This window comes from Pygocentrus nattereri, chromosome 6, assembly GCF_015220715.1.
Source record: "Pygocentrus nattereri isolate fPygNat1 chromosome 6, fPygNat1.pri, whole genome shotgun sequence".
Classification (NCBI taxonomy): Eukaryota; Metazoa; Chordata; class Actinopteri; order Characiformes; family Serrasalmidae; genus Pygocentrus; species Pygocentrus nattereri.
Genome location: NC_051216.1, coordinates 43,566,425 through 43,579,013, shown reverse-complemented (window position 1 = coordinate 43,579,013; position 12,589 = coordinate 43,566,425). Strand labels below are relative to the sequence as shown.

The window sequence follows — 12,589 nt, the reverse complement described above, 5'->3', positions numbered from 1 at the left end:
AAAGCCTGGTGGAATTCCCCTTTAAAATCAACGCAAGTCAGCTCCTCATGTTATTGTTGTTAAAACGTGGGTTGAGGTCAGGAGCTGCCACCGACTCTGCACTGCAAATGCCTCGGAAATAAAACCAGTATGACAGGCCGCGTTCTTCGAGGTTCTTCAAGGGTTCTTTGGTAAAGGAAATGGTTCTGATCAGAACCTTGAGTTACATGCAGAACAATATAACGCTTAAAGGTGAGATGATTCTTCAGATTGACGGAGAATGTGTTGTACGTGGTTCTAGGCAGCACCAAAAGGGTTCTTCGATTGTTGCAGCTTCTACCTAGAACCATATAGAACACATTCTCCATCACGGACCATTTCACCATGCAAAGAACTATTTGAGCATGCAAATGGCTCTACCCAGAACTCGTGGTTCTAAACAGAACCAAGAACCCTTAAAGAACCCTCTTTTTAGGAGTGCATGGTCTCCCAGCTTGTACCTTTTGCGCTTGGAAGCCTGCTGCTGCTGCTTCTTCTCCATGAGGACGGGCACGCAGTTGGTCAGCTCGGTCCAGTCGGCGTGCAGCCCGCAGCTCCAGCCCGTGGAGAACCTGGAGAAGAGCCACGACTCGTCTCTGCCCGGCCGGTGGCAGCTGCACTTCTTCTGCCCCGGTTTGCAGTCGCACGGGCGCTCCAGGCGGATATTCCTGACCAGGTGGCGGCCGAAGGTGGTGCCGCCGGTCTTCTGGATGTGCAGGAACACGATCACGTCGTCTCCTCGGATGTCGAAGTCCACGTGGCGCGCCAGGTCTCGCTCGGTGAAGTTGAACCTGGAGGCGGCGAGCCTGGCCGGGCTCTCGTCCTCCTCTTCCTCCACCTCGGGCTCCCGGCGGAGGTCGTCCAGAGCCGCCGGGGAGCCCGTGGGAAGCGGAGCGGCGCTCCTCAGCCTGTCCCCGGTCCCTAAGTGGCACGACTGGCTGCCCGACGGGCAGATATACTGATAGCCTATCATGACGAAGAGAAGCACCAGGACCGGAATGAGGAGCAGCTTGTTGGGTTTATCGTTCATTCTATAACCGGAGGAGACGGTCCGTGCCTTCAGTGTGAATCATTATCCCCTCACCGGCTCTCCCCTCAAACATATCCGCGCGTCGTTCAGGTGACAAGACCCGCACCACATTGTTGAGACGGCTTTTTTTGCTTTAAAAGCCAGCCGGTGGGCTTAGCACACCAGCCCGACCGTCTCCATTAACTTCGGTTTAACGGCAGCCCGGCAAAGTTTTAAAGCGAGTGCTAACCTGGATGAACCGTCCAAACCCGTCGGGTAAAACGTAGTTTTCTCGCAAAACGCCTGTAAACGGCGCTACCGCTGCTGCTTTTTACCGTTTCGTAAAAATACGAAAAATAACGGTCGCATCTTTTAAATCGCCTTGCCGCCTTTCATCTCCCACCCCGCGTGCTCCATTCTGAGCGCGCGCATGATTCCAGCCGTTACCGTTTCTTATTTATTTATTCATCATCCCCGCCCATATCCTCAACGTCCCGCGCTAGCATTGGCTAGCAGCTTTATATATGCAAGAACTTCGCCAATCGCACATTAGATTTACACAAGTCCCGCCCTCACTGCGCAACGATTGACTAGTGGTTCACACTCGCAAGCAGTTCGCTTAATATTTATTATCCCCGCCCCTTATTCCCAACGAAAACTCCGCAGTCCTGCGCTAGGATTGGCTAGCAGTTTTACATATGCAAGACGTTTGCCCAATCGGACACTAGAGGGACGCAAACCCCGCCCTCTCCGCGCTACGAATGGCTTAATGGTTTACACTCACAGGCAAGCTCAATATATTTTTGGCAGAGGAGCGGGATAGCGCGATTTTTTCCCGCGATATCCCGTTCTGGAATCGGGAATATAGTTGCACAATGTAGATCCAGAATTTAGATCTTGTGAGAACTCCCAATTGCGGCGCAGGGGGGCGGGGTTTGGCGGAATACGGGTGGGAAAGCGCCACAGATTTTGTTGGGCGAGCACTGATGAACGGACATGAGGTGAATGGGAATGTTGTGTTTAGAACCTCGAGTTCTATACAGAACCACTTAAATGGTTCTTTGCATGGCGAAATGTTTCTTCAATAGCAGAACCCTTTTTCAGAAAGGTTCTAGGTAGACATATATAACACATTCTCCATCAGTCTGAAGAACAATTCCACCATGCAAAGGACCATTTAAGCATGACATGGTTCTATATAGAACTCATGGTTCTAAACAGAACCATTCATTTTTACGTAACGTAAATATATACATGTTATAACACACTGTTTTATTTATTTTCAATATCGCCGGTGTCAGAAGAAAACCTTGTATCTCTAATATGGTAACTTTACAGGAGAAGGAAAAAACATACTTTACTTTTAATGGAAGTCAATGGAACCAGAATTTTTTCCAAGTCATTTTGGGCCGTTTCTTTTCGTTCATTCGTCGTGAAATTTACACCACATGTAAAGGACAACAGGCATTTTCAAATTATGTCGAAAACTGAAAAACGACAAAAATGGAGATATGGGGTTTTCTTCCGACAGCAGCGATATTAAATTCAGCAAGAAAATTCAGCGGTCATTCTACATCGAAATATTCCACCACAGCAAATTTATAGGCATGGCCGTGAATAAAACCTCTAGGCAGGACGTTTCCATAGTTTAAAACTCCTTGTCAGGACAAAGTACCAGTGTTAGGAGCACCACCACAGCCCACCTTCCTTTCCCGTAGCTCAGTGACAGCAGACTGATGTGCGGTAGCTTTAGCTTGCATTTGGTGTTATTAGCATTAAGTTAAGTGATACTTTTTTAATCCCACAAATGGGGAAATTCCACCTCCGCTTTTAACCCATCCGTGAAGTGAAACACCACATACACACTAGTGAAGACACACACACTAGGGGGCAGTGAGCACACTTGCCCAGAGCGGTGGGCAGCCCTATCCACGGCACCCGGCGGGCAATTGGGGGTTAGGTGTCTTGCTCCAGCCCACGACTGCCTTAAGGCTCTTTAATTCAGGGGATCCAGTGATATTCGCGAGAAGACTGTCCATAGAGCAAAATCAGGGTCTGGACATTTTTATTTAACACAGGGAGCGACAGTAACGATTTCCCGGGAAACCCCATTCATTCTGGCCATAGAGAAACGAGCTCAGACCCGGAGCTCCTAATATGGGCATAACGAGGACTACAGAATGACCTCTGCAGCGGCCTATTATTATTATTGTTGTTGTTTTCTTTTCTTTTTTTTCTTTTCATTTTAGTGGAATCGAGTGAATAAAGTTGTGGACGATGCGAGGCCTTTTTTGCCCCAACCCCACCCCCAAAAAGGAAAATGTGTTATGCTTTAAAACGATGATCAACAGTGACCGATTCAACCTCTGTAAACAGCGCTGTTTACATTTTGCTAACTCGAGTAACTCGACTGTCTTTCTGTAGTAAAGTATGAACTAAACGCTGCGGCTGCTTTCGTCCAGGTCCGCCTCCTCTCCGGCTCCTCTCCGCCTCCTCTCCGGCTCCTCTCCGGCTCCGTGGACTATCCCGGAGCGGCTGTGGATAGCTGTCCTCAAAAGTGCCTGAAAATCTCACTCCGGCAGTCCCGCTTCCCCCACTCGGCTCTCGGCCGCGGCCAGCGGGTCTGAAGGCCGAGCTGAAGAGGCTCCGGGCTCCTGCAGGGTGTCGGAGCTCATTCGTCCAGACCGGGCCGCTGCCGTTTCTTCAGGCTGTTAACGCTGAGAAGGGGTTAAAGCGGCGGCAGGACCCCTCAATGGCGGCTCGCAGGGAAACCCGGGTAAGATAACGGTGAACTGAGCTGTGTCCGGTTTTCTTGCGGTCAGTCAGGACATTCGGCAGGGTTTACAGTCCGCACGGCCGCAGTCGGTAAGGGCGAATAACGGTATAATTCATGTAAACAGGCTGTTCTGTGAGCGGTTTCACAGCAGCAGAGCCTCCTGACTGACTGACTGACTGACTGACTGGTTTTCAATGAAACACTCTGTTATTCCGGCTGTTCTTCATCTTATCCAGGCTGTTCTTCATCTTATCCAGGCTGTTCTTCATCTTATCCAGGCTGTTCTTTGTTATCCAGGCTGTTCTTTGTTATTCCGGCTGTTCTTTATGTTATTCCGGCTGTTCTTCATCTTATCCAGGCTGTTCTTTGTTATTCCGGCTGTTCCTTATGTTATTCTGGCTGTTCTTTATGTTATTTCTGCTGTTCTTTATGTTATTCCGGCTGTTCTTTATGTTATTCCAGCTGTTCTTTATCTTATCCAGACTGTTCTTTATCTTATCCAGACTGTTCTTCATGTTATTCCAGCTGTTCTTTATCTTATCCAGGCTGTTCTTTATCTTATCCAGACTGTTCTTCATGTTATTCCAGCTGTTCTTTATCTTATCCAGGCTGTTCTTTATCTTATCCAGGCTGTTCTTTGTTATCCAGGCTGTTCTTTATCTTATCCAGGCTGTTCTTACATTTACAAGCTTTGACACGCCACCTTTTCTTCTGCTTTGACGTCTAACATCCTCAAAACGATTATATTTTAGGCCAAACCACGTAAAACTAACCAGGGTGCTTAGTTGCAGTGTTACCTTAGCTACGTGGCACCAGTGTTAAGCAGCATAATCATCACCATCTGCTGGCACGTCAGTGGTCGTCAGTTTGGATACTAGATGTCCCCAAACCGTGTGGGCAGTCATGTTTTTCCTAAAATGAAGGCTATTAATAGAGAGTTTGTCCCCTTTCTCTTCTCTTGTGGGAAGGCTTAATAGTAGATGTTGGAACATTGCTGTGAGGATTTGCATTCGCTGGTGCAGTAGTGAGGTCAGCTGAGCTACTGAAGTTGTGTGATTGGTTCTGGATAACAAACAAGGATCGAATTCGGGCTGGAGGGGTGGTCCGGACAACCACTTAGAGCAAACCCTTTTACCCTGTTCTTCAGTGGTCAGGACCCCCATGGACCCTCACAGAGCAGGTACTATTTGGGTGGTGGATCATTCTCAGCACTGCAGTAACACTGATGTGGTGGTGGTGTGTTCGTGTGTGTTGCACTGGTCTGAGTGGATCAGACACAGCAGTGCTGCTGGAGTTTTTAAACACCTCAGTGTCACTGCTGGACTGAGAACAGTCCGCCAACCAAAAATATCCAGCCAACAGCGTCCTGTGACCACTGATGAAGGACTAGAGGATGACCAACACCAACTGTGCAGCAGCAGATGAGCTGTCGTCTCTGACTTTACATCTACAAGGTGGACTGACAAGGTAGGAGTGTCTAATAGAGTGGACAGTGAGTGGACAGTGTTTAAAAACTCCAGCAGCTCTGCTGTGTCTGATCTACTCAGACCAGCGCAACACGCTAACTGTGTTACTGCAGTGCTGAGAATGATCCACCACCCAAGTAGTACCTGCTCTGTAAGGGTCCATGGGGGTCCTGACCACTGAAGAACAGGGTAACAGAGTATCAGAGAAACAGATGGACTACTGTCTGTAACCGTAGAACTACAAAGTGCAGCTATAAAGTAAGTGGAGCTGAAAAACTGGACAATGAGCGTAGAAACAAGGAGGTGGTGATGATGTTAGGCCTGATCGGTGTTTAGTGCGCTTTTTTGGGGTTTCAGCTGAAAACATAGTGCTGAAGATCCAGTGCATTCAAACAGTCCCACAGTGCATCGCGGTGGGTAATAAAGATATATGTAGCGTTGTTGAGTAGAGTTAGCGAGCCCAGCCGCAAGGGCAGTGTCTCAGTGTCACAGACCTTTCTCCAGACCCATTACAGATGTACATAGACTCTTCTCGTGCGGTGATAGCGGAGTGGTGGCGTGACGTTTATAGTGCTTCTGAAGTCATTTACTAGCATCACAAGTTCTGTTTCATATAGTGATCCAGTGTTTTGAATGCAGGATTTAGGGATTAAGGGACCGTTTCTGTGGTTGGTTAGTGTAGTGGGTATCACCTCTGCCTTCTACGCTGTAGACTGGGGTTCAATCCCCCACCTGGGTAAGCATCCTACACTATACCAATAAGAGTCCTTGGGCAAGACGCCTAACACCACCTTGGCCTACCTGTGTAAAATGATCAAACTGTAAGTCGCTCTGGTTAAGAGCGTCTGCCAAATGCCGTAAATGTGAATGTTTCGAACATGGCATATCATTTCTTAGCGAAATGAATGGCCTCACGTGAGGTCACAGTCTTCTTTTGCAAGTTTTCACTGTGATAAACGTTGAAGATCAGCAGCTTCCCAATAGTAAAGCACAGAGTTTTTAGACTTATTGCCAGAAAATCCGTTTGGATTTGCAGTGATTTTCCTAAAAGCTTTGGCAGGGTCCTGAAAAAAAGCTAGTCTACTGTAAAAGCACTATTTTTCAGAGCTCCATTAAAGCTGAGGGCCTTTTTACCTCTCTGGCTGTCGCATAGCGCTGGGCCTTGTCATCTCCAGATCGTCCCATTCAGTTGGCACTGTTTTTCAGTAGAGATTAAACAAGCTGTGTCAGCAACTGAACGCTTGTATCAGCAATAGGTGCACCTTAAAGTAACTGCTTAAATTAAAGTAGATCCCTGATTAGAAGGGCTGTCTGGATACTTTTGGATAGAGAGGTCACATTGTAGCCGTTGGATCTGCACCTAAAAATGGTCAGTTGATCACAGTTGTGTTTCTTCACAGTGTAAGACCATGAGGATCCTCTGGCTGCTGCTGATGCTGATTCAGCTTCACCATGCTCACTCAGCATCGAAAGGGGTCACTGCCAGTCTGAAGGCCAAATGGCCTCAGACTCCACTCTTGCTGGAGACCAGGTAAGCTGCTAATTCATCACATACCGTTTAATTCTAGTTTTTTCATGTAATCTTTCATCAAAGTGTAGTTTTAGTCCCACCTCTTAAACATCCACTTATTATTTCATTGCATCACCATGCACAAGCAGGTGGGGTGAATTGTTGTTGTTGTTGTTATTATTATTATTATTATTATTATTATTATTATTAAATGTCCTCTTTCACCTCCAATCACCTGCTATTGAGAGAAAATGCTCAGCTAGCTCATAAATCTTCCATGAGACAAATACACCGATCAGGCATAACGTTATGACCACCTCCTTGTTTCTACGCTCATTGTCCATTTTATCAGCTCCACTTACTGTATAGCTGCACTCTGTAGTTCTACAGTTACAGACTGTAGTCCATCTGTTTCTCTGATACTCTGTTACCCTGTTCTTCAGTGGTCAGGACCCCCATGGACCCTCACAGAGCAGGTACTATTTGGGTGGTGGGTCATTCTCAGCACTGCAGTAACACTGACGTGGTGGTGGTGTGTTCGTGTGTGTTGTGCTGGTCTGAGTGGATCAGACACAGCAGTGCTGCTGGAGTTTTTAAACAGCTCAGTGTCACTGCTGGACTGAAATTGGTCCGCCAACCAAAAATATCCAGCCAACAGCGTCCTGTGACCACTGATGAAGGTCTAGAGGATGACCAACACAAACTGTGCAGCAGCAGATGAGCTGTCGTCTCTGACTTTACATCTACAAAGTGGACTGACAAGGTCGGAGTGTCTAATAGAGTGGACAGTGAGTGGACACGTCAGTGTTATTGCAGTGCTGAGAATGATCCACCACCCAAATAGTACCTGCTCTGTGAGGGTCCATGGGGGTCCTGACCACTGAAGAACAGGGTAACAGAGGATCAGAGAATGCCTGATCGGTGTACGTCACAGTGTGGAAGGAACATGCCTTATGATTTCCACTTCTTGCCGATTTTAAGGACCGTTTACGTCAGAAGATCGTTAGCAAATGATTCAAATCTCAGTTGAGTTCTCAAACACGCTTTGAATGCACTAAATATTTCAAACTTCATTGCAAACTTAATGCATCAAAATACATAAATATGACTGTCAGAATTACAGTATGGTGCAAAAGTCAGAGACCTCCTTCTGTTTATTTCATTTCCAGTAAAAACAGCCATTAAAAAGCAACATAATGTAAGGGTGGGTGGCACTGTCACCTCACAGCAAGTAGGGCCTGGGTTCGATTCCCCGGCCGGGTGACCAGGGTCCTTTCTGTGTGGAGTTTGCATGTTCTCCCCAGTGTCTGCGTGGGTTTCCTCCCACAGTCCTGATATGCAGTCAGGCCCACTGGACATGCTAAATTGCCCCTAGGTGTGAGTGTGCAAGAGAATGTGTATGTCTGCCTGTCTGTCTGCCCTGCAATGGACTGGCGACCTGTCCAGGGTGTTTCCTGCCTTCCGCCCAATGACAGCCAGTATAGGTTCCAGCTCTCCCCACAACCCAGTGGGAGAAGCGGCTTAGAAGGTGTGTGTGTGTGTGTGTGTGTGTGTGTGTGTGTGTATGTGTGTGTGTGTGTGTGTGTGTGTGTGTGTGTGTGGTACACTAATGTATATAATGTAGATTTCTTTAAAAAAACTGAAAGTGAGTCTCCTGAAAAGAATGGAAGCTGTAATAAAGGTAAAGAGTGGAAACAATAAATGATTTAGTTGTTGAGGCTTGTGTCTAATTAATAATTATTAATTTAAAAAGTATTAATAACTTGTGCTTAGTGGCAGTTTTCACTGGAAATGAAATAAATGAGACGTTTCTGATTTTCCCAGTGCTGCATTCACGCAGTAGTGTAATCTAAGCAGTACAAAACTCTCGTTTCCATTTAAAATAATAACCTGTGAATTTGATCTTGCCTAAAAAATGAATGCATGCGTGCTTTATTGAATTAGAATCGATTCTTACGTTCCAAAATGAGTGCGGTTAAATCCTCACCTTCAGATCGGTGCGCTTTGCACCCCTGTGAGAGATTCCTTTTTCCTATGCAGCTGCTGGGCCGTCTTGGCAGACGCACCCTGATTTAATCTTTTCTCCAATCCTTAGCGAGTTCATCAGTGAAAGTGGTGATGAAAGGTTTTGGCAGTTTGTCGACACTGTGAAGGAGGTGACGGTGTACAAACACGGAGGTGAGTGTGGGAAACTCACCCACTTTGGATTTCCTCATAGTTCGGTGGTGTTGTTTTATAGCAGTTCAGTGGTGATTTTCTAGGGCTTTGGTTAAAATACACTGTGATGGGTTCTTTAAAATTCTCAATTATACTCAGTGCAGAGGTTTGGCTTGCGATGGCTCTTCAAGGATTGTGATTGCACGGTGAAGGGGTGGGGGGTGGGGGGGTGGGGGGTAGAGGTATTTTAAGGCAGAGTGTTTTAAGCCTGAAACTTCTGACCAAGTCAGCAGGGTAGCTCGTGAGATGGATGATTTGTGGAGCTTTAATCTGTATATTTTCTTTTGCCCCCCCAGAATCTGTCCGATCGTACTATAACCTGATCGTTAGAAAGGCCAGTCAGTTCCTGTCGGGTCTTCAGGTCAGCCTGCTCAAGCTCGCCCTGTCTCTCAGAGCCTACTCACCTGCTGTGCATGCATTCCAACAGGTGAGACCTCACCACACACCCACTGCCTCACTGTAATAAGCTAATGTGTTTGAGGTATTTGATTGCATCGTTAAGAACGCCCCGCCGCCATTTTGGCAGGCAAGCTGTTACTCTGACTGTGCTCTGATGAAGCTCGTCCAGTCAGAGTTTCTGTAGCTACGACACTGACAGATAAAGACCAAGCCAAACTGACCAAAGCAACTGTAAAAAAAAGATGAAGATATTTGGACATTTTAGATACGGTCTCCAAAATTTGCAAGGGTGGTGGACATTGGTGAACCTGCACACCTCTCAAGTTCAGAAAATTCCACTGTGTAAGATTAAAAAAAAGAATAAATTCATTTGAAATGAAAAGGTTATTCTTACGTGATCAACACAAGAAAGCTAGAGTTTCCTATCCTCCAGCAGTGGTACTGCCCTGTTTTTACACCCTGTTTAATGTGCTCGGGTGCAGCTTTGAATGCAGCAAAAGTAGCTCAATGGGAAAACATGTTTAGATTGGAGCTGTCATTTGCTATCACTGCAGCTACAGGTCAAATAGATTAAGGCAATACTGCAGGTTTGGATAGCTAAAATAAATAAAATGGCTATATTTGTTTTGTAGACACCACCAGCACTGTAAAGAAATGCGCCCGTAAATTTCTCTAGAATACACAGTTTCACTTTAAAGTACTCTGAATGACTTTGCTTATGTCTTAAATATTGAATTATTATGAAATTTAGAAAAATTCCTCTTTAAAAACGAAGCACCCAGACAGCTAAAGCTGGTTAGGTTTCTCTAGCTACCACACAAACTGTTCCCAGGTAGATTTCACGTATTTGCCAGATTAACAGTTTTCTAGCGGTGCACTTTAAATTGGTGGCCGATGTGTCATTTGCAGAGAAATGGAAAAATGTGTCATTATTCTCTGTCTGTCCTCCGGCTTCTCCGGTTTCCTCCCAAAGTAAAAGATGTGCAGTTAGGCCAATTGGACATGCCACATTGCCCCTAGGTGTGAGTGATTGTGTCTGTCTGTCTGCCCTGCGATGGACTGGCGACCTGTCCAGGGTGTATCCCAATGATCGCTGGGATAGGCTCCAGCCTAGAAAATGTGTGTGTGTGTGTGTGTGTGTGTGTGTGTGTGTGTGTGTGTGTGTGTGTGTGTGTGTGAATTATCTGTGATCTGGGATTATTGATTAATTGTAATCAATAATTTGGCACCAGTTTTTTGATACGTTTGTGAATTTGTTTTAAAAATGGAAAAAATGTGTTCTCGTCAGCCCAGGTTTGAATTAGCATCACTGACTGTGCTATTTGCATGTCTCTAATAGAGAAGTAAAAAAGTTATTCCATAATTTACTTCTGTTATTCTCTGCAGATTGCCAGCGATGAGCCTCCACCTGAGGCGTGCTCTGCGTTTGTGTCCGTGCACGGTCAGCACGCCTGCAGCACCAAGGAAATGAAGAAGCTCCTAAAGGCTGCCGCAGGCAGGTAACACGCTTTCGTCCAATGCGGAATTTATCCAAGCAGCCGTTCTCTTCTTTGTAAGCAGTTTTGTTTATTGGGGTTTAAACACGGTTGCCCGGGATGTTAAGCTTCTTACATCGGAAATTATGTTTGTTCACGCTTTGCTGATTCTGCTACTTGCTCGCTGAGTCAATGGCGGGAATGTGATCCCTTGTGAACAGCAGCGATCAACAGGACGGAAATCCAAGTTTTCATTAAGGGCAGATTAGAAATACGCGATGCATGTACAGTAGCAGTGCCACGTTTTAAAAACTGCACTCAGAAGCTCTGAATACAGTGTTTTTCTTCAATGTTTTACACGTTGTGCTGCACGAAATCTAATTAAACATGCCTGATTATTCTCTGTTATTAATGAAGCATGTATTTGGTCAGTTTTTTGACTGATGATATTCACAGTATGCACAAAAAAATCACATTTTATCATAACAAATTTGATCTGGATAATACTGAAATGTTGATCTGTGCATCTAAAAACAAAGACCCTTACACTGTTACTAGTGCTGATAACGTGAATAGACCCAGTCATTATCTTGGTGCTGAAGTTATAGCAATAGGCTGACATCCGCAATGGGATCACAGTCACAGCCTGTCTTCGCCATTGTTTCAGCACTCCTGTTTGGGTTTAGTGCAGTATAACATGCACTATAAAAGGTGTGGTCAGTGGTCAGAACCTCTTTTGAGACAAACAGTCCCCTCTCCGGGCCCCAACGATGACGGATGCGAGAGCCGGCAGGAAGCTCATAGCTCGGCCATCTGGGTCGAATGTGAGGTGTAGTGAAGAGGCCTTGCTGCGGAATAAGGGGCGGGGCCCAGATCGCAGAGCTCTTGTGGCTGGCACCATCGCCATCTTTTTCCTCCTGCCATCACTTGCGTGATCTCAGCCGAGCTCAGTCTTTGCGCTCCGCCCGCTCTGCCGTCCTTGCTGAGCTTTGTCGTTGCTCAGTGTTTGGACCCCTCCTTCCTGCCAGCTCTCGCAGCCGTCATCATCGAGAAACCGGGGCGGGAGCATGCCACACAAACAACTGTATTTTAGCGCTGATGTTGTTTACTGTCAAATGATCACCTTTATTTTAACATTTCATTTTATTGGTTGTTACTTTTATTATTATGGTAAAATACTCTATAGCAGAATGATGAAGTACTGTACCTGTTGAATTAGTGTAGAAAGTAAGTGTAATTGTGCAGATCATTGTGAAAACTGTTAACAAGTTTTACCCCCTGCTGCCTGGTCTGAATTTAACAGATTTATTACAGTTTAATGCATTTATTTAATCCGATATGAGCAAAACTGTTGCATTCCATACTCAAATATTGGCACCTGGAGCAGATAAGCGATGCCCGAGTACCTGTGCACATTCCTGGCTTAAACCAAGCAAAACGAGCCACACAGTCATAGACTATTAAAGTGGCTGTAGATTTGGTTTGTTATGCTTAAACAGCTTCATATTTACAGGCCAAAGCCATACCTTTACAAGAATGATCACAAGTACCCAGGAGCCAATGGGACAGATCTTCCTGTTGTTATTCTCTACGCCGAGATCGGCACAAAAAAATTCAACACATTCCATAAGGTTCTTTCTGAGAGAGCCGAAGAGGGGAAGCTGGTCTATGTGCTGCGGCATTTCGTGGCTGTGAGTACCTTGAACGTCAGTTTTGTTC

General features: G+C 45.9%; 2 protein-coding genes across 5 annotated transcripts in view; one reads left to right on the top strand and one right to left on the bottom strand.

The window, feature by feature from the left end:
- The window catches only part of hs6st3b (heparan sulfate 6-O-sulfotransferase 3b), a 107,850-nt gene extending 106,318 nt beyond the window's left edge, over positions 1-1,532 (bottom strand). The window contains exon 1 of the mRNA XM_017702970.2: positions 480-1,532. Coding sequence (XP_017558459.1) covers positions 480-1,048 — 569 coding nt within the window. The 5' untranslated portion in view covers positions 1,049-1,532. The remainder of the gene's footprint in view (positions 1-479) is intronic.
- A 2,011-nt stretch (positions 1,533-3,543) lies between these two features.
- uggt2 (UDP-glucose glycoprotein glucosyltransferase 2) overlaps positions 3,544-12,589 on the top strand; it is a 79,983-nt gene continuing 70,937 nt past the window's right edge. For 3 of the 4 annotated variants that reach the window (XM_017703007.2, XM_037539232.1, XM_037539231.1), the window contains exons 1-6: positions 3,544-3,803; positions 6,670-6,800; positions 8,875-8,957; positions 9,293-9,423; positions 10,782-10,894; positions 12,384-12,561. In XM_017703007.2, the coding sequence (XP_017558496.1) occupies positions 3,780-3,803; positions 6,670-6,800; positions 8,875-8,957; positions 9,293-9,423; positions 10,782-10,894; positions 12,384-12,561 (660 nt within the window). In that variant the 5' untranslated portion in view covers positions 3,544-3,779. Of the gene's footprint in view, positions 3,893-6,669; positions 6,801-8,874; positions 8,958-9,292; positions 9,424-10,781; positions 10,895-12,383; positions 12,562-12,589 lie in introns of all 4 variants that reach the window. The other variant, XM_037539233.1, reaches the window with a different exon arrangement.